The sequence below is a fragment of the Abramis brama genome (assembly GCF_963993115.1).
Source record: "Abramis brama genome assembly, chromosome: 17".
In the NCBI taxonomy this organism is placed as follows: Eukaryota; Metazoa; Chordata; class Actinopteri; order Cypriniformes; family Leuciscidae; genus Abramis; species Abramis brama.
The window spans coordinates 11,987,144-12,010,145 of NC_139979.1; the positions used below are offsets into that span (position 1 = coordinate 11,987,144).

Genomic DNA, 23,002 nt, shown 5'->3' on the forward strand with positions numbered 1-23,002 from the left:
ATTTCGTTGAAAGTAATTTAATAAAATTCAACATAAATTTGAGATTCAAAGCCGGTAAACTCATTAAATTACTAAGAATTTTTAAAAATAATTTTCATTGCATTTAAAAGAGCAGCTTAAACCTTCTGCAAAATATCTTCTTTTGTGTTCCACAGGAGATATAAAGTCATACAGGTTTGGAATGGCACAAGGGTGTGTAAATTAGGAGAACTATCCCATTAAGTGTGCAACTCACTCTTGAATCGTGGCCAATCAGCTCTTTGCACTCATCACAGGTGTTGGCGAACAGGCTGTCGTAGCAAGGGATGCAGTAAGGGTTGTCCTCCGCCTGGATGTACTTCCTGCCGTATAGGGACTCCTTGCAGTTGTCACAGTCAAAGCGCTCGCTCATGTTGATCCTGATCCGAGTCAGTCCCTGTAACACACACAGAAGGTACAGTTGTCAGCTTCATCGCCCTGAGAGAGAGAGAGAGAGAGACAATAACAAACACATACATGCTGATCCGTCATGAGGCACTGTGCAAAACGTCTATTAAGTTTTATAGCTCTGTGATGATAGCTGGGAAATGAGAGGGAGGAAGCTGGAATTTTAGCAAGCGCACGACTCTGTGCTGCGTGTGACGTGGCAGCTGCAGTAGAGCTTCAATAGGAACCCACTTTTAGAGAAATAACCATTGTTTTAAGAGCTTTGTTTTGCTTGGCCAACGAGCAAAGATGGCTTTGAGCGATGCTTTTCAACATTTTTGATCACCATCTGGCACTGTGATGGCTGTTTTTTTAAGACACAGTGTGTCACAAACACAGAGGCTGAAGTACTTTTAACTTTAAAAAATGCATCTCAAGGTCTTTTTTTTGAAAGCAAGATCATGTCCTGTGTGAATGGCCCCTAATATGGCAAGCCTTTTGGCACCTTTCAGCAAATTATATAGGACTACTTAATTAGGTAAACATTAAATCATAATTTATTCTAGATCTATTAATATTGATTAGTCACCTTACACTACCATTCAATTAAAAAAAAAAGAAATTCATACTTTGATTTAACAAGGACTCATTTAATTGATCAAAAATAACAGTTAAGACATTTATAAATGTTACAATTTTCTATTTCAAATAAATGCTGTTCTTTTGAACTTTCCATAATTTTTTTTTTTTTTTTTTTTAAATGTGTCATGGTTTTCAAAACAATAAAATAATAATTAAGCAGCACAACTGTTTTCAACTGTGACAATAATAAGAAATGATTCTTAAGCACCAAATCAGCATTAATGTTTTCTGAAAGATCGTGTGACACTGGAGACTGGAGTAATGGCTGCTGAAAACTCAGCTTTGCAATTACAGGAATAAATTACTTTTTTAAATATAGTAATCTAGATAATTTGGAATAATATTTCACAATTTTACTGTTTTTACTGTACTTTTGATATCAACACTTCTGAGATCAACTATTACCCACACATTTGAACGGTAGTGCACATCACCTAATTTATATATACATTTTACATTTATGCGTTTGGCAGAGGCTTTTGTCCAAAACTACTTACAGTAGGCTACACTGAATTAAAGGTATACGTTTTATAAGTTCTTGCTTGCACATATGGCCAAATAGGCAGCAAAAGCTTTAGTTCTGGGCATTGATTTCCCATTGATTTCCTCATTGTTATGGGTTTTATCAAATTCCTGGAGTTTGCACTAACCCAAGCTTTCTCGCTTTGGCATTTATGTGCAGAAAAAAAGACAAACTCATCACTGCATGATGCATAAAAGGCCTTCAAGATCACAAAGGTAAGACTATATTCTTGTTTGGAAAAAGATCTCATTCTGTTGGAGGTCTGCACATTTGCATGCTTCACCAGCAAATATTTGTGAATAAACACTTCTGCCTTGGATGCGCAGACCACCTAGGGAGAGTGTTTAGAGAACAGCAAAAGTGACAAGAACTCTTACATTTTTTGAAAGAACAAGCATTGATCCAAAACAACACTTATGTTTTTTATTTATTTTGTAATGCCTGTCTTACATCACACAATCTTCATAGGGGAGTAAGGATCAGATTTGTTCACATTCAGTACAATAACATACCCCATGTTCACAATGCGAGGTGTTAAAACCATTTACAGTACACACATAAACCAAAAGTGTAATAAAAACACCAGGTTGACCTTAACGTGAGCGTACGGCCCTGCGAGTGTCCGTCACGGAATAATATTGTTACAGCGTTGCGGCAACGCTATCAGGTTGCCAAAACATTACTGAGACGTTGGAGGAAAGCCTTATGATAGTGATAGGCCTCCCTGGCAGAGACAAGCACAGTGTATCAGTTTCCACCCAGCTAATAATAATAATCAGCCACCGCTGAAATAATGAATCTATTTACGCTGCCTGTCTTACACACGCCCACAGGGAGGGTGTAATCACGGGATGCGAGATGAAAGATATCAACCACCGTGTTTCATCTTTCCTCTTTCCCCTGGCATGACAAAAGGCTCAAATGATCGTGGGTGTGAAAAGCTAAGATAAAAAAGGGCGCCGCACCTCCTGAAGCTTCATAAATAATCAGCTGACACTCTTTTACTACGATGATACCACTTACCCTCAGCTGAGAGCTGCTTTAAAAGCTTCTTTGCCCTGAATCTGCTCGTAAATTAGGGAACGTTCATGTTTAAGGCTCCCGTGGCCTGAGGCTGCCCCTGGTTTACATCATTACAGACCTTCGTTTGAGGGAATATGAACCTTCTCCGTTCCCATCAAGGGTATCATGGTTCTGTGTTTCTCGTAGATGGGTCAATGACATGACACACGTTTTTTCCCCTAGTCATTAATTTATTCAAAAGTACATTAAAAATGCATATTCTCTTTTAACATATAGTTTGGCTTTGTAGAGGTGAGACAAGACTGGTTCAGTGTGACTCCCCAGAAATGTAATGATTCTTATGAATTAATAATTCATAATGTGTACAAAAATTACTTTTCACCTTGAAAAATATGTTTAAAAAGAGGTCGATGCTAAAGAGAAAAATATACTTGATGGTTACACCACATGACAATTTTAGAGTTGTTAAATTGAAAATTGTCTTAATATGTTTTCAAGATTAAATTAAACAAACATTTATAAGAAATTGGCACACATTTTAAGTAGATTTTTCCTTTTATTTACTCTTTATTGTCATTATACCATTAAACGCCCATCAGTGCTATTTTGGCATTATTTATATACTATTATAGTTATATAATGGCTTTTATTTTTTACTTTAATTTTTAATACTTTGTTTATGTGCATTTGATATTTTTATTATTTTTAGTTTTTTATTTCTAAATAATTTCAGTTTTAGTTTTTAGTACTTCAACTTGAACTTATTTTAGTTAGTTGCATGCCAAGGTAATTTCAAAATGTTTAGTTTAAGTTTTTCATCTAATATTTATATTTCATTTTATTTCAGCTTTATTTCAATTAACAAACATGTTTGTTAATAACATTTGTTTTAGTCGACGATAACAAAATGACACATGACAGTAACAGGAAAAACTTTGCAGATAAGTTACAGGAAAACATGTAAAGGTGAGTAAAGACAGCTTTTGTGCAGGTGTGTGAACACCTGGGATCCATCCCACAATCACCATCTACTTCCTTGATCTTGCCTCAGATCTCCAGAGCTAATGGCTCTCACTTCCTGGCAACTTGATAGACTGAAAGGAGGAGAAATGAAACCAGGCTTAATGCTACAATAAATGTAGCATGTTATAAAAATAAGTTATGGAGGTCTGATAAACATCTTTTAAATGTACATAGAGAAACTATGTTGCTTATAATGAAAGTTGACAGATCTATGCATCTTTTTTCTTTGATTTGGCAAGCATATGCTAAATTTCACATTAAATTTCATCTAAATATAGGACGGGCTGTTTGCACACGCCAGGAAGGATCACCAACAGTGTTTTGAAGGCCTCATCGTTCACCCAAGTAACGTCAACAATACAGTTCTGCAGCCTGACTACAAGTGTGTTTACTGTCTCTGGGGAGACGTGAGCTTTAGTTAGAATAACTCGCCTTCTGGTAAGCATTAAAGATGAGGTAGGACCGAGTCCTTCACTGTACAGAGGGAAATATTGGTCCAACTCAGATGATATATAAATACTTATGTTGTCTAGGGCGGGGGTTGTTATTACTTCCTTTCTGTGCTCAGTTTCTAAAACATCATGGGAGCAACAAGCAACACGAGAGTAAATGGGCAGTTTGGACTAAGGTGGAGGGCATGATGTCATCAGTGACCCCAGGGCTAAACGTCCAGAAGTGATTCAATCCAGAAGCTGGGAAAATGAAGTAAGACCTCTCCCTCTACTTACAAAGTCAGAGCTGGCTTTAGTTGAAATCTAATGTGGTATTTTGTACAGAACCATAAGGAATCCTCTGACACGTTGCAGTTGAAAGTCTAAGCAGGAATTTAATTTGTGCAAAGTGTTTTGTTACTGATGAAGTGGCCTGTGGTTAAATACCAAAACTGTGAGCAAAACAGTCCTTGAAGTTGAAGATAGTAGTACAGATATTCTGTCATTTTGTGTGTACAGTATATAGAAGGAAAATAAGTATTTGAACACCCTGCTATTTTGCAAGTTCTCCCACTTAGAAATCATGGAGGGGTCTGAAATTGTCATCGTAGGTGCATGTCCACTGTGAGAGACATAATCTAAAAAAAAAATCCAGAAATCACAATGTATGATTTTTTAACTATTTATTTGTATGATACAGCTGCAAATAAGTATTTGAACACCTGAGAAAATCAATGTTAATATTTGGTACAGTAGCCTTTGTTTGCAATTACAGAGGTCAAACGTTTCCTGTAGTTTTTCACCAGGTTTGCACACACTGCAGGAGGGATTTTGGCCCACTCCTCCACACAGATCTTCTCTAGATCAGTCAGGTTTCTGGGCTGTCGCTGAGAAACACGGAGTTTGAGCTCCCTCCAAAGATTCTCTATTGGGTTTAGGTCTGGAGACTGGCTAGGCCACGCCAGAACCTTGATATGCTTCTTACAGAGCCACTCCTTGGTTATCCTGGCTGTGTGCTTCGGGTCATTGTCATGTTGGAAGACCCAGCCTCGACCCATCTTCAATGCTCTAACTGAGGGAAGGAGGTTGTTCCCGAAAATCTCGCAATACATGGCCCCGGTCATCCTCTCCTTAATACAGTGCAGTCGCCCTGTCCCATGTGCAGAAAAACACCCCCAAAGCATGATGCTACCACCCCCATGCTTCACAGTAGGGATGGTGTTCTTGGGATGGTACTCATCATTCTTCTTCCTCCAAACACGTTTAGTGGAATTATGACCAAAAAGTTCTATTTTGGTCTCATCTGACCACATGACTTTCTCCCATGACTCCTCTGGATCATCCAAATGGTCATTGGCAAACTTAAGACGGGCCTTGACATGTGCTGGTTTAAGCAGGGGAACCTTCCGTGCCATGCATGATTTCAAACCATGACGTCTTAGTGTATTACCAACAGTAACCTTGGAAACGGTGGTCCCAGCTCTTTTCAGGTCATTGACCAGCTCCTCCCATGTAGTTCTGGGCTGATTTCTCACCTTTCTTAGGATCATTGAGACCCCACGAGGTGAGATCTTGAATGGAGCCCCAGTCCGAGGGAGATTGACAGTCATGTTTACAGGACCTTTTTTCACCAAGCTGCTTGGCAATTTCCCCGTAGCCCTTTCCAGCCTTGTGGAGGTGTACAATTTTGTCTCTAGTGTCTTTGGACAGCTCTTTGGTCTTGGCCATGTTAGTAGCTGGATTCTTACTGATTGTATGGGGTGGACAGGTGTCTTTATGCAGCTAACGACCTCAAACAGGTGCATCTAATTTAGGATATTAAATGGAGTTGAGGTGGACATTTTAAAGGCAGACTAACAGGTCTTTGAGGGTCAGAATTCTAGCTGATAGACAGGTGTTCAAATACTTATTTGCAGCTGTATCATACAAATAAATAGTTAAAAAATCATATATTGTGATTTCTGGATTTTTTTTTTTTTGATTATGTCTCTCACAGTGGACATGCACCTACGATGACAATTTCAGAGCCCTCCATGATTTCCAAGTGGGAGAACTTGCAAAATAGCAGGGTGTTCAAATACTTATTTTCCTCACTGTATATACTGTATATATATGGCCGGCAATGCCTCCCGCTGGGAAACTGACTATATATATATATATATATATATATATATATATATATATATATATATATAGTTATTTAAATAACTTCTGTCTTACATGATCAGAGCCAACTCCTGATGTTTCTGGTCTCTGGCCTTATAATATTAATAATCTTTGCTTCTAGCCATGTTATTGTAGCAATACTAACATACTAACTAACAGTCCTTTTTCATGTTGCTGATTGCACAGTGATAGTGAATACTCTTGAGATGACTTGCAGCTTTGTCGCCAGCAGTGTTGATAACCTCACTCGGTTGCAGCGTTTTGCACTGTCGGTCACTTCCAGTAGTACAGACATACTGTCAGGCCTGCAATACTATGAGGGAAATAACTGTTTTAGTGACCATAGGCCAGCTCTTAAATATTTCAAAGCAGCTATCTTGTCGCCTTCTGGTCCTATCTGTATCTGAAGGATACAGCGGTCCTTCTCAGAACAGTCTGTGAGATTCTTGGGGAATGACAAGGCCACAAAGGCATGTTTGTCTAACTTCAGAGAGGCCAGACTGAAAGGGAGCAAGGCTGCAGGGGCATGGGTGGCGTGTTCACGCAGACCCCCTGTCCCACTGCAGTTTCAGAGACAACAACACTAATCCTCTGACCAAACTCCTATCACGCTCCACTTCACATTAAACAGGCCGGCAATGCCTCCCGCTGGGAAACTGACCCGGGCCCTTCCTGTTCCTGGGGTCCAGCCAGAGCTCGGCCTGTCAAACGTCTGCCTGGGCAACAGGAGGCAATGGCTACTTGCCACCTCACCGTGACTATTATATAACACCCTAAATTTAATAACTCACTGACTTTTATTTCGTCAGATATAGTTGACAGAATAAAAAAATTCTGTCAATGGAATAACATATCATGCATTCCATTGCACAAATGGATTCTGTCAGATTAATACAGAGGCTGCCTTGATTGGCCACATCATTTTGGGCTTGTGATGAATGTAATGAATGTAATATTCTCTGTTTGATATGAGAAAAGAGAAAAACTTACTGTTTATGTAATATGTAGCTTTTCTAATATTTAAAGGTAAAGTATGTAGTTTCTGCGACACTAGTTGCACCTAGTGGAATTACAAAAATAAAGCATATTTTGTAAATGCCCCTTTCGCACGTCACACCTCCTCCAGCTCAAACATCACAAATACAGATCTTAAGGATGCTTTTGAATGTATGTCTCAACAGGTAAAAGTAGGCTTCTTTGAATAAAAATGCCAACCAATTAGGAATACTTTTAGCTGTGTTATGTATCATGAACAAGGAATTGAGTAGGCTAGCAAGAACGTCTCACTTATAATAAACCAATCCAACGTATTTGCACAGGGCACATTTCTTGACATGACACACCACAACTGTTTGAGACAGTCTACACTGGATTCATCAAAGTAAACAATATAAACTGGAACATTTGTCTTTCTGAACTGGTGCATGATAATGCTTTATGGTAATGTAGGTGGGATTGGGTGGTCAAAAAATACAGCCGGGTCCCGCAGTCCCGCGGACCTGCTATTTACTGCGTAACAAGAAAGGAGTCAACAAATTAAGTTCACAAATTCGATCAGTAACATTATTTTCCTCCATAGCAATCTGTAGAAGGCTAGGCCAAGTCATTAATTATTTAATTATTCTTTAGGTAAATATGCATCATAAAATACAATGCCTAGGAATCCCCCCCAAAAAGTATCAGTACACTTTCTTCATTGAGTTGAATTTCTTCGGACCGGAACTCTGTTTGTCAGATGACAGTCACAATGACAGTTGACTGATGTGAGCGTGATAACTTCTTGTTAAGACAAACACAACAGATATATTCACCTCAGAGAAGATAAATGGATTGTATTTTGTGTTGCGTTTTGTTAATATTGATTTCTCTTTCTGTTTTCAGGGTGAGTCGTATTAGTGAACTATGTTTTTAGGCTCCACTAGATGTTTTGTTTTAACAGTTTTAGAAGTCTAATAATGTTTGTCATGTGTGCTGCTAGCATTACTTAATCTTATGGTTGGTTTCTACAAGCAGAACATTTGCGGGTGCCGGGGGGAGTGGACACAAACATTGCGGGTACGGGCGGGAGTGGAACACACACGTTGCGGGAGCTGCTCAGACATTCTGCGGGAGCAGGATTAAGAAAACAGTCCCGCGCAGGGCTCTAGTATGGTTCACTTTGACCTCTTTTATCTTTGAAGGTCTAAATGCAGTGAAATTGTGCTTACACTTCTGTAACCAAAGCTAAATTTCTATTCCCATGTAATGGGTTATGGGTCCCACAGCGCCTAAACACCCTTTGGCTCTGCCTGCTATAGTAGCCACGCCCCAAACTCTTGCTATAGATCTGACAGATCTGAGTGGACTGCTCTCAATGTTTAGATGGTGCCTGGGGGAGTTCAATGGGTTCAAGATAAACCCATGAATGGCATACTAATAGTAACAATAAACTGGGTTAAGAGAATGTATATTAACATTAAACATAATACATACTTCACATTTAAGGGAAAAACAGAGTAAGGTAGGGTGAGTAGGATTGCAAAGGTTTATAAATTAAACTGGCGAGTGAAAATTTAGCATATGGATTTACAGACAGCTGCACACTGAGATCAGGCTGCCGTTGGAGCAGCTCCAGGCACAGTGATAGCTCTAGATTTGATTTACAGTCAGCAGAAAACACAACACCAGCAGATACTACAGTATATCATCTGAGGCAAAGGAGGCCAATGGCAACATAGTATATATATATATATATATATATATATATATATATATATATATATATCATGCACTATAAATACTGTACATACACACCTATTATATATTATACAGTATTCTGGATGCTAGATTATTTAGTTAAGGTTCAGTTTGTTACAATTTCACACTTTTGGTAGTTTAAATCAATTCGTCAACTATAATCTTATTTTCATTGACTACATTATGCTAGACTAAATTTAAATTAATATGACAATGAAATATGTAAAACTTAAAGGACATTTTTGTTATAAGTTTGTTATATTTAAGTGCAGGAGTAATTTTTTTTTTTTTGGGTGAAATGTGTTGCATATGAAGTATGACGGGTGGACTGCGATGAAGAGAAAAGGGAGGTTTGTATGGTTTGAGTTGTATCAGGTCATGGAAATCAAGACAAACCAGAGAAAGACCTGGTGAATGAAATATACTGTATGTAAAACTTAAAGGACATTTTTGTTATAAGTTTTTTATATTTAAGTGCAGGAGTCTTTTTTTTTTAATTGGTGAAATGTGTTGCACAAACCAAAATACTCGTCTTAGCAGGTATTCTTAAGTTTCTTAGACCAAACATATTTTGTCCCAAAAAATAAGTGTTTTTATATCCACAATATTTTTTACCATAACAAATACACAGTGTTAGTTTTTAAGTACAGGTAGGTTAATGCTACAGAAAAATGACAAGTGCACACTTTTACACTGACTCCATACTGGATTTCAGAGATCAGACACCCATGCTGAAATGAATAGCTGACAGGTTCCAGGGACAAGATGGGATGCTGTCTGACAAACAAAACATTTATGGTTCTGTTGTAAAGCCACAGTATCAACATGAAAAAGCTGCGGTGAAGAAGATGTAAATGTGCACTTGGTATTGCCTTTTAGGATTGGCTCCAGTCACATCAGATAAGGCAAAAAACAGCAGAGAGTGTGAGGGAAGAGAGGGAGAAAGAGCCTTATCGGAGGAAGCAGGGAGGCAATTGGCGATGAAGATGAGATAACATTCAAAAACAAATCCAAATGTTTGTGCTCGCTCATTGACACATTATCTCCACTAAAGTACTTGGTGCACGTCAGACAGATGAGATATACGAATTTCTCTCTCTACTTACATTAGGTATTTTTTATACATAAAGTAGCTGTCTTCACACATCTGCTGTCATGTGCTGATGTTCTAGAACTGTCATGTGCTGATGTTCTAGAACAGTGGTTTTCAAACACCCCAAAACTCTGAAGGAAACTACCAAATTCCATAAAATTATTACTTACCGTTTTAAGCTTACATTACATACCTATTTACACTAACTTATATTACATACCAACTTGAAATAATACATTTAGTGACTAGATACTAACTATAGCTAACTGGTGCTTGCCCAATCAAAAGTCAATGGTTTTGCTATGCAGTTGCTAAGGCGTTCTGAGTCCTTTTTGCCCATTGCTAGCTTCTTATTGTTTGTGGTTGCTTATCCATCCACCATGCAAAATGTATACATAAACTGCTGACCTAAAGGTTTGCCAGACTACGGTTTTGTTTTTGATTAATTGAAATTAATTCGATTTACAAGCTACTTTTAGCTAATGAACCTAAATGAGCCAAATGTTCACTAGTTAAAAAGTTTGTTAGGTTGTCTCCATCTCTATACTCAACTGTTTACTGTTATCCAATGAAATAAAAAAATGCTCAAGAATATTACAAAAAGAATTATATAAATTAATATAATAATAACAAACAAAAAAATTAAAGTAAAGAATATTTATGTAGTTGATTTCCATTCAATTATAATTTTAAGGGTTATAATATATTGTATAACAATATATATTATAACAATTATTGTAACCTGCAGACCAATGTTTGAGATTCCCTGCTCTAGAATATGCCTCTTGGTAATGGCTGTGCTTGTGAAATTGGGCCTTTGTTGTTTACTCTGGAGCGGATGATTTGACAGTGTTAGTAAATGATCTGTTCGACTGCCGCCACAGAGTTTAAATCCTACCCATTTTCTCTAGTGTGACCGTGATAACAGTTAACATACATACTGGCCAGACACTCAACATCGCAACCGCAAAGGACTTGGTCTCGCTTACACCGTGAATCCATCTTCTGTTACAGGCCCAGCCATGTGGAACAGACGTCACTGACCACAGTTATCCTTTAGAATGACCATCATCAGCAAATAATCCAAACCGAGACAGCTTTGCAAAACAACAAGGTTTGACGTAAACCAGACAATGACCAGCATAAACAAGTTCTCTTTCTTTCTAACCCTTTTTATCGACCAAATGTACTATTTACCCCTGCAAAAGATTAAATCACTACTTGCATCATTGACGCAAGGAGTCAGATACTCTTGAGTCTTGGCTGACCGATCAGTACTGGGTCTGTTTGCTCATTTTGAAGCCTCTTCTATTTTAGTACATGTTAGATGTGAGACAGGAACAAGCCAGAAGAACAGACACAGACCATGCATAACATGTCATTTCCAATGAGCCCTTTAAACACAGCCTTATGCCGCACGAGGATGGCACAGTCAGGTTCACCTCGTAAACATCAATGAACATTAATGAGCACCTGCTTAGGGAGCTAACATTAACAAGGATGTCATTTTCCAAGCTTTTAAGCAGACGAGAGGTGTGAATATATAAACTCTGAAAATCACCCTCACAAACCACAAGCCCTTCCAGAGGTATATGGATGTGTCTGTAAGCCATCATCCAAGGCTAACTCTAACTCCCTCCACAACAGTAATGGCCTTATATGAACCTTTTTGGCATTTTCACTATAGTTGTTTGACCTTTTACACTTGATCTGTGCCAAGACAGTTTAGCTAAAGGCTAGCGCAGCAGTCATTAAAGAGGACACGCAGAGCTAGTCAATTAGCAAGCCCTAAAGCCATTGTCAACAGTGCTAGCTAAAGTCACTGTGCTTTAGCAAAGGCACTGAGGAGGAAGAAATCTTCTATTTCACATAAACTTTACTTTAAATTGCAGCTCTGTATGAAAGAGAAAATAAGCCAAAAAATAAAAAAATAAAAAATAAAAAGAAGAAGAGGCACAATAAAACAAATATGATGATGCTAACTTTACATTCAATCTGCAGCTATAGCTACTAAGCTAACTAGTGCTTGCCCAATGCCCATTACAAAAGTCACTGCCACAATGCTAGGTTTCTATGGTGGTTTATGTGGTTTTGCTATGCAGTTGCTAAGGCGTTCTGAGTGGCGTTTTTTTGCGCATTGCTAGGTACTTTGATTGTTTGTGTTTGCTTATAGTGGTCGAATTTGAGATTTATTTATTTTTTGCTTGGTTTATCATCCGCCGTGCAAAATACATAAACTACCGTTCAAAAGTCAGTAAGATTTGTTTTTGTAAGAAATTAATACTTGATCAAAAGTGACTGTTAAGACACTTATGTTTCAAAAAATCGATAAAAAAAAAGCTGTTCTTTCGATTTATCAAAGAATCCTGATAAAAGTATAACGGTTTCCACAAAAAATTAAGCAGCACAACATGTTTCCTAGGCACCAAATCAGCATTTGAAATGTATTAAAATAGAAAACAGTTATTTTAAATTGTAATAATATTTCAGAATATTTCTGTTTTTACTGTATTTAATCAAATAAACGATGAGTGTTAAGTGGTAGCATAGCACATTGACCATGAAATATATTACTTCATAGAATGCTATGAAATTATGGTCAACAAACAAACAAAAAACATGGTGACACTTCTTTCTTATAGTGTTTGCATTTATATTGCTTCTGCATTTCAGGTGTGCTTCTCCTCAAGCTACTGTGCCAAGAAAAGGTGAAAATAAAGGTAGATTTATTCATCATCTTTATTTATATCCATGTAGATGGTTAAAAAAGGTCTCGCCTACATATTTCTTCCTGTGTAGAGAGAGACAGAGGGAAAAAAACTGCCATACATTACAGTTTAACATCTGCTTTCTATTGACAGAAGTATGCAGTTGACTCCAGAGTGCCAAAGTAGGTTTGGAGAGTCATTGCCCGAAGAATGCAGGAAGGGCTGTCTTTTCTTCACTTTTTGTGGTATTTGCCGGTAAGTGCTTCAGAGGCAAGAAGAATACAAAGATAGAAACTGACAGTAGGGTGGACTGGGATGAAGAGAAAAAGGAGCTTTGTATGGTTTGAGTTGTATCAGGTCATGTAAATCAAGACAAACCAGAGAAAGACCTGGTGAATGAAATGTTCACAGCTTTGCTGCATTAAAAAACGGTGAGGATAATGCAAAATGAGAGCGGTGGAGAGTCAGAACAAGAAGTATTCTTTTAACCGGGGTAAAGACGACTGAGGTTGGGTCATTGTTGGGGGAGGGTGTTCAGAGGATAATGTAAGACAGTAAGAAAGAGGCAGTGAGTATATTATTGCTCCAAGAACAAACAAAAACAATTGTAATCCCATGGGCCCGCTCGCTTTTCTGTTTCCCAGTGACTTCGCAGAGTAGAAATTTTGACCAAACATGGTCATTGGCGTCACTGTCCTCCATGTGTCATCAAACGTCTGTAACTGAATGCTCCTTTGCTTTTATGTCTAAGAACTGTAACCTAAAGTCACATACTGTCAGGTGAATATCAACACATGCTCCTTTTAAGGGATGATGCAAGAGAGGAGAGGCAGAATAGGGAAAGAAAAGAGGAAATGAAAAGCAAAGGGAAACAAAAGGGAATGGAAAGGAAAATAAAATGAATGCAAATGGAAAATGAAATGGAAAAAGAAAAGTAAATGTAATTGGAAAGAGGAAAGCAGAGGGGAAAATAAGAGGAAAGCAAATGGGCAAGGAAATGGAAAAGTCAAGGAAACGAATGCAAAGGGAAAAGGAAATGGGAAAAGAAAAGGAAAATGTGTAAAGTAAAGGGAAAAGCAAACAGGAAAGAAAGTGAAGCAAATTGGAAAGAAAGAGGAAAAGGGGAATATAAAACAGCAAAAAAGAAAGCAAAGGGGAAAGGCGAAAAGGAAATAAGAAAGGAAAAAGGAAAGCAAACTCCAAAGAAAATGGAAAAGGAAAGGGGAAGCAAATTGCAAAGCAAATGGAAAAGGAAAGGGGAAAGTAAAGGGAAAAGCAAGCAGGAAAGTAAAAGTAAAGCAAATTGGAAAGAAAAAGGAAAATGTAAAACAGAAAGGAAAGAAGAAAGCAAAGGGGGAAAGGAAATAGGAAAGGAAAAGGAAAGCAAATTGCAAAGCAAATGGAAAAGGAAAATGGAAAGTAAAGAGAAAATAAAACAGGAAAGTAAACTGGAAGGAAAGAGGAAACTAAAGGGGAAAGGAAAGAGGAAAAGACAAGTAAAGGGGGAAGAAAAATGGTGACGAATGGATTGACTGACAAAACTCAAATAGCAATACAAGTAACACTTTCTCATTGCAGCTCTAATACACTTGAATTGAGTAGGACCAACGCTGAGCTGATCACTCATCAGATGTGAAGTGTGGACACTGGATGCCTGAGTGCTGCCCGTCCCGCTCTGTATATTCTAGAACAACCCTACGATTAGAGCAGAGTGCTGCAGCGGCTTGGCAATGCTACACGTCAGATGTCTGGACTCGTTCTTCCCCATGCCGGGTAGAAAATAAAGACACAGAAAGGTGGTCTGGCAAACACAAGGGGCATTTGTAAAGCATTTCCTTAGGATAAGGGTGGGCTCCTGAATTTAACTGGTGGTTTTTCAACAGGCTGTAGCAGAGAGCTTTTTGACCTCTGGAACACTTGTCTTGATCAGATGTCTTTTGATGTTGTTGATGGAAACTGCTCTTGAGCACACTGCTCCATCCTCAACATGACAAATTATTTACAATGGTTAGAATAATCGCTGGTGAGGTAGATTGAGCGTACTGTACCATTCAAGTTTGCCTTTCCAAACCCACTTCATAGGAATGCCCAATGACAGCACTGACTGAGACGTTGTTCATTGACCAGACAACAGTATAACTGAAGAGCCTGAACTCATCCGCTCAGTTACCAAAACTTTAAAGTAAATCTTTATGTCGTTTTCACTCTTTTGTGCCTCTTTTCCACCCCAAACTTTGGACAGAAATATCTGAGAACCCAAGTCAAGTTGATGTGCTCTGACCTGTTTAATGTTATGAAAACAATGAGAACAGTGGGAACATAGTTGCGATAAGTTGAGTCAAGTTGCGATTTTCCTTCATGTGCAATAACATAGCAGGTCGTGAGGGGGTTCAAGGCCTTTCCTATTTGCTTTCTTTGTTTGTACTTCTCTCTGCTAGTCACAACTGATATTCGTTGGCATCACAATGTGGCCTGTTAGGTCTAGTCTCCAAGGTTTTTGGTGCTATCTCCTACATTCTTTCTCGAGCTGAAAGTGTTGTAGTTTGTTTTTGATACTTTCCACGCAAAAAAGGGTAAAACATGCAGTAAACATAATATTAATAAAAGTAAAAGTATTTTAGCGGGAATTTTTTTTATTATAGGTTAATTATGTTAAATCATTTATCACCATAGTGTACCATATTAGTGGAAAGTGCTTTTTATCTTTGGTCCAAAATGGGAATTTTGCACAGCCCTAATTTTGCCACTGAAGTATTGTGACTCAAACAAATGACATTTGACATAATGTGAAGTTCTCAGAAATTAAATTAGGTCATGGAGTGGTTAAAGCTCTCCTTTTGCTGAATGGTTTTCCACTCTGATCTTTATTTCTAGATTTCTGTACATACTATTAATACTAGATTTGCTTAACAATGTTTCCATTAGTGGCAAGCACATATGGAAGGAACATCTTTCTTATAGTGCTTGTTTTGCACATCACAGCAGATTATAAGAATGCATTCACGTAACGCATGAAAGGGTGGGTTTAAACCTGGCTTACACCATAACCACGGCACCGCATGAGCATAAGGGTAATTTGGGTCAAAAATGGTAGCTAGGTGGTCTTTGTCTCACTTTGTTCTTTAATGAAAAGTTACTAATTCAGCGAGGTCAGTCTTACCAGAATGAGAGCAGCAGTGGTTTCCAGGTCAGTCCAGGCATCTGCAAGCAATTAACCCTCAAAAACACAAATTTGGTGCCGCTATGACCGTCCTATGAAAATAATGCAGTGTGTCTTCACTCTTCACTAGTATTTTATAGGAGTATTTCACCAAAAATGTTTAATTGTCAATATTTATTCACCCTAATGTTGTTCTAAACTTGTATGACTTTCTTTTGAGCAAAATATTAGATATTTCAAAGAATCTTCATTCATGTCTTTTTTTATCCAACAACAGTTCATAGTGATGACTGTAAAGCTCCAAAAAACACTATACAAGTAGTACACATGACTTATGCGCTATATTCCAAGGCTTCTGAAGCCATACAATAGATTTGTGCGAGAAACAGACTGAAATTTAAGCCATAATTCACTTTCAATTTTTTTAGATTGTTGAGCTGAACTCAAGAAGATCCGTCCAATTTGTCAATTAATTTGTGAACCGGATTAAACGATTCATGTAAAGAACTGACCCAAATGGGTTAATTCATAATTCATCACTCACTGAATTGGTTCTTGTGGTTCTTGTACTTAATTGGGGAACTTGAGAGATGAAACCATGCTGATGGCCTGGGTCTGTGTTGGAGTAGTGAGTTTGATGTGTAATTAAACTCGAGGTTCTGTGGGGTGCGGACTGGATTGATTCCATTCCTCGAGCTTCCGAACAAATGGGTTTTTGGGGTGCGGACTGATGGGGCAGTGAACCGAGGTTACCCCGTGAGTCAGTCCTAGAGCTCCTCCAGTCCGATTTTAGGGGAAAAGTCCATCGGAGACGTCCAATAGATTTCTTAGGCGCGCTAAAAGAACACCACAGACACAGTGTAATCAGCATGGGAAAATCTCAGAGTAAAACTGGGAGTTGTGAAAAATATGATACAATGGTGTTTTGCCAGATGAGAAGTTTATCTATGCATCATCTTTTTACTCTTAATTCATTTTATAACTGTATCATATATCTCTTTTAATTTCTTTTATAACTGTTTTAATCTTCCTTGCTTTTATTTTGTGATTATTTAAAAAAAATTAAATATTTTTCCTTAAATATTTATTTTTCTATAAATATTTTTTAAACTTTTTGTGCTACAGAAGAAAGAAAGCCATACAGTTTGGAACAACATGAGGGTGAGTAAATGATGACAGAATTACTACTGCTGTTTATGGAAGGCAATGCTTTTGAAATTTTTATTTAGCCTTGTATAAAATAAAGACTGGCAGTGCAGCAGGAAACAGACAGATTGTCTCTCTTTGTCCCTGGCCGAGGTAAGCTGATAGAAAGGAAAAAAACGAATAATGCCATAACATGTGAAGGGATCCTGCTAAGTACAGTAGGAAGTGTCCAGGATGATTTAGCATCAGAAGTCAGTCCAGGATACTATCCTTTTATTTTTCTACCATCTTGTTTATGGTTCTTCTCCATGGCAACATGTAAACAGTGCCCTGGCTTCACAGAGCAATAAAATAACCATCAGTGATATCTACCTTCATCATGCGAGTAGTATGGGCATATGGGTTTTCTTTCCTGTGTTGGCATATTTACTATTGAAACAGGATGTTTGGCTAAACGTATTGTAACATTTTGGTTCCAGAAGTAAAAATACCATTAATTTTCTCCAAAGGGAAATAGATTTTTATCAGTAACTCATAAACATTTAAAAACAGAGCTACCTTGAGCTCAGAGGTGGTTAATCAATGGTATATGGTTCTGTTGAAGCCATCAGCCCTTATTTACTAACCATAACATGATTCTATGTGGTCTCGCTTCATTTGCATCAAACTACTTCTATATTTGTAAACACATTCTGTTCAAAAGTTTTGGGGTCTGTAAGATTTTAAAAATATTTTTTAAAGAAGACTGACTACAAATTTCATTTCATTCCTGTGACGCAAAGCTGAATTTTCAGCAGCCGTTACTTCAGTCTTCAGTGTAACATGATGATCCTTCAGAAATCAGTCTAATATGCGGATTTGATCAAGAAACATTTCTTATTATTATTTATGTGGAAAAGATTTGTGCTGCTTAACATTTTTGTGATTGTTTAATGAATAGAAAGTTCAAAATAACAGCATTTATTTGAAATAGAAATCTTTTGTATGTGAAAGTCTTTATGGTTGGTCACTTTGATCAATTTAACTCATCCTTGCTGAAAAAGTATTTATTTCTTTAAAAACAAACAAAAATACTGACTCCAAACTTTTAAACATTGGTGTATGTCTAATATTGTTTCTATACTTATGATCAAAAACTTTAAATCAGTTATTTTTCCATTGTTTTTGATTGTCGCTCGCAATGCATCATGGGACTGTAGAACATTCCCTCAGCAAAGACATTAAGTACACAGTGTTGCACTTTTTTTTTTCTACAAATAAGAACATTTTGTAATTATATGTTAAAATTCCTTATGGAAAAAAAAAAAATTAATAGAAATAAAAGAAAAAATAAGTGCAAATATCAAAAAGTGTTGGGTTTTTTTCAGCCATAAAGGCCTGATGTTCATTGTCTTTTGTCCTGCTGTTGGCAATACAACATAAACTAGAGTGGCTTCCTGTTGTTAAGTGACCTATAGCTCAGCGGCATTGTGGGGGTCTTCCTTTATGTCAGCTGATCCCAAAACCAATCTATAAGACATCTGAACTTCTATAAGTCCCAGTAAAACTGTGCTTATAACAGTGTAATGCAGCCCTTTTTTCCATTGTATATCAACTGAAAGTCTCAGTTTTCTCAGGGGGCATCTTCCTATAGCCCTTGATTCAGAGATCTGCCCACAGCATCTGACAGCTAGACAAACAAACACAATTTGTCAGTAACAAAAACAGAAGGCAAGACAGAGACAAGGGAGAATGATAATGGCGATGCGCGCACACCAAAACTAAAATAAACGCAGCAGAAGATCTAGAAACAATGGGGTAGTTGTTCAGGAGGGGCCGACACTACGAGCAGCTGCATACACACATCTTTTCTCTTACTCAGTTGGTGGTTGCTTTCCACAGCGTACAACCACAACCCCACACTGGCCCACTCCTAATCCAACAGACTAGATAAGATTATATAATGCTATAAAGTTTGGAAATGAGCTACACAAGACTGTCAGGTCTAATTCCCAACGGTGGATAAGAGAAAAACTATTCCTTTGCGCTCTGGAATACTTGATTCTGATTCTCAGTAGTGGAATTCTGCAGTTTATTTTATGACTTCTAAACTGACCATTATCCCTGATTTACTATTATTTATCATAACTATTAACATTTTTCATACTTTATAATTCTTGTATCACTCTTTGCAGCTTTGTGGCTGTCTTTGCACACTGTCTAGGCTATCTATAATCCATCCGGGATCAGGAAGGGTCCTCTAGCCGGGACTCAAACTCAGGTCTCCCGAAGCACATGTCGGCACACTTGCCCACGAGGCTATCGTGGTGTGATATATTTGAGCAAAAAGTATAGGCTCATTAATATCTTTGGCTTATTCAAAATACTACAAATTGCATATTTTGTCTTCAATAACAAATGTACATTATTTGACAAATAAAACTTAGCTATACTTTGTACAAAATACTATTGTATACTATAATGTATTTTGAAAGTATACTTTCAATGCATTGTTACAAGGATCATTACCTAAAATATATTTTTAATAAAGTGCAAATAAATACACTTTTAAAAAAATAACCTGAATTTTCACTTCAAGTATATTTTTCTAAAATATATTTTTAGAAAATATACTAAAGTACAATTATTTTAAAGTGTGTTAAAAGTTGTATTGTGAAAATAGGTAAAAGCATGATGCTAATACTTTTAATTTAAAGATACATTTTTTGTTAGTATATTTGCAATGTACTATTGAAAAAGGGAATATATTTAAAATACAATAAAGTATACTTTTTTTCACTAGGGTTGGCTTGACTACATTTTCAAACAGCTAATAATGTGTTGCTAATGTTTCACAAACCATGTTGCCGTTCGCCATCTCAGAGTCAGACATCAGCATCCTTAGAAATAATGATAGGAAAAGCCAAGTTTGTGATGATAGGAAAGAGGGGCGGTTTCAAAACGCATTTGTGAGACTGTCTTTGGTACACTGAAGTTTTTAAGAAGAAAATTCTCAGCAATGGTGTTAACTGAAGAATTTGCACATGGTTTGTCTTAAAGCATATTAAAAACATACATAGACATATAAACAATATTAAAAACTTGAGTTTCAACACAAGGGTCTTTAAAAACACTAATTAAACAGTTAAATGTAATATTTAACCAATCTCAAAATGAATATCCATTTTTCATACTTTACTGTACATAATTGTGTGACACCTAAATTCACTTGTGGAATTTAAGATGAATTATATTCATTTTTATGCTTTTCTGTTTTTAGACAAAATATTATAGAATTTTAATATAAGCCTTTTTTGGTTATTGGTCATAACATGAAATATCGGCCAGACTTTATCCCTACCATATTCAGTAGTAACAAGTAGCCAGTCAATATTGCAAAATATTAAAATGCTAATCACTAATTATTTATTCTGCATGATGTTAAACTGTGCTCACATAAAAATAAAAGTATCACACATATATTTGGCCTACATACAAGCAAAGAATTAGTCAGATTGTTTTAACTCACTGCAGAAGAAGAATGCTCCTAAATATAGACTTGCATGTACATCTGCAGACACACACTTTTTTTTTTCCTGTGGAAGGATCTAAGAAAAACAACCGCCACTGGTGGCTGGATTGGGCTTAAACATGTCTCCCTTGGTTCTCTTTTATGACTCTCCAAGGACTCATCTAGACCACCTCCCTTCTTTTCCCCATCCTCTCTTTCTTTCCTGCCACGTTTTTCTGTAACCTTCAAGATAAATGTCACATGTAGAAAAGCAAACCCAGAAAAAAAACTTTAGCACATGGCTAGACGTATGCCTATAAATTGCCATAAAATGGGGAAGCATATACTTTGCATGCAAACGGCTGTGGGTGTTGGCGACCTCCAGGGGTCTTTTTTTCCCCATTTCCATTCACAGGGGACTGGGCTCCAGGCACCAGAAAGCAGAGCACTGGCCACGCTGCAGGAATGATCTCACTTCAAAGGTGACCATAAATCAAACAGTTGTGCCCCCGCCATCCGCTCCACCATCCCCCCAAATCCCTTCTGTCATTCTCAAAACGAGGGGGCTGGTAGAGAGGCATTACCTCATAGACTCTGGGTTCAGGCTTCTGCACTCATTGGCTGCCTGTAAGGGCCGTGACCGTTGTTTAATTTGCTAGTTCCTCGATTATCAAAGTACTCAATTCAGTTACAATAAAAAGTAATGCTAAAATGTGATATATGTGGCTGTGTCCGTTCATTGGCATCCTTGGTCTGAATCTCAGATGTACCGAAATCAGGTTAAGGGACAAAATAATGTCGCCGAGTCCCAAGGTGGGTAAGGCATTTGTGGGTAACCTCCTGTCGATCTCTTCTGCAGTGCCCATGGTGCCTCTGGTTAGTTGCTGGATCAATGCTAGGTTAACTTGGCAAACGTTAAATAGTCACACTATAGTATTGATTTCATGTACTTTGTATGATGCATTAGCTATTCCTTAACTTTAGATTATAAAATTAGCACGATAATTAGCGTAGCATACTTTAAAATGCCAATTCAGCAATAACCACACAGATATTCTATAGTGTGGCATCAATTTCTGCTGAGTTGTCATGTCATAGGGATGTTTTAGGCCATGAAGTACGTACTGTAATACTCTACATTGATTGCTTATGCGATTTTAAGTCTGATGGGGCAAGTTGGAAAAAATACATTTCTTTGACTTTGCAGAGGATAAGAAGGGCAATTCATCATGGTCTTATCTCACTGTGTCACGTGGGACTCTCTTTATCATGCATCCATGCAAAAACACCATTTGTCTTCAGTGCCTTGTTCGTTGCAAGTGATAAAATGTATGTTGTTTCTTGAGTGAAAAAAAAAAAGTATGCATGGATAGTATGGTGAATGCAGATAAGACGGTATAATTATGCAGATATCAAATCAGAAGGCCTCATCTAAGTGTCTATCAAACTTGGGCACCTCCCTCTAAAACCTCTCTTACTATACGCCGCTTTCTGCCATGATGTTTCCAACCTCATTAAACCCCACAACCCTTTATAATCTCCATCTGTTCCACTTACTAAAACAAACCTGGTTGATTTACTTGACAAAGTGAGTTCCACTGTGCAGTTGTGCATTTTTTAGGCAAAGTGGAGCAACTCACCACAGATAAATGAATATGCAGACAGCCAAACAGACCCAAAGCCAGACGTAAAGACATCGGTCTTAGGTGGCGAGTGGCGCCAGGTTCTGCACATGGCTTTCTGAAAATCTCATCATAGATCATCCAAATATATAGATTTTGTCATGACAGCTGCATATTAATAGGAAAGACTGCAGTTTTTTGGGCTGAGCTAGCAGCCTAGTTCAAAGTCAAGGCATCTTGTTTTAATAGGATTGATTTATTCCTTCACATATAGCATAATGTACATTGTTAAATATCAGTACACATTCCCAATCTTCTCAGTTTATTTTTTTTTCTCTCTTTTCATAATCATAAACAGTATACGATTATGAAAAAAAGGCTTTTAAGATTAACATTCAGCAGTTGGATATTTTCAGCGTGAGGCAATGGCTTTTAGTGTCAGCACTCCTGCACTTGAGTTTAGGCAATCTGGCTCTTGTTTTGTGTAATTATGCATTTCATCCATTTTCCTGCACTGGTTCGGTATCCCTCTGTCTCTTGTATATAAAAGAACGGCAACTTCATGCCATGGGGAGAAACACAATGTTATTGTTTCCATTGAAGAACCCCTCATTCCAATTCAGTCAATTTAATTCCTCTCTAACTCCTCCTAAGACCTACTATTTGGGAAAATTCATAATACAGGACAGCTTTAACTTCTTTTCTTGAGAGACATTATTAGTCATGTCATAAAGTTTATGTGGTTTACTGTATGACTTGAATGTTTTGGAAAAATGCCAATCGTCTCTAGACAAGAGATGCAGAACTATTTAAATATGTTCCTACATTCTCTTC

At 37.5% G+C, this 23,002-nt stretch overlaps 1 protein-coding gene across 1 annotated transcript in view; it reads right to left on the reverse strand.

Moving 5' to 3' along the window:
- fhl3a (four and a half LIM domains 3a) overlaps positions 1-23,002 on the reverse strand; it is a 39,860-nt gene that overhangs the window by 8,538 nt on the left and 8,320 nt on the right. The window contains exon 2 of the mRNA XM_084088671.1: positions 236-415. Within this exon, the coding sequence (XP_083944797.1) occupies positions 236-391 (156 nt within the window). The 5' untranslated portion in view covers positions 392-415. The remainder of the gene's footprint in view (positions 1-235; positions 416-23,002) is intronic.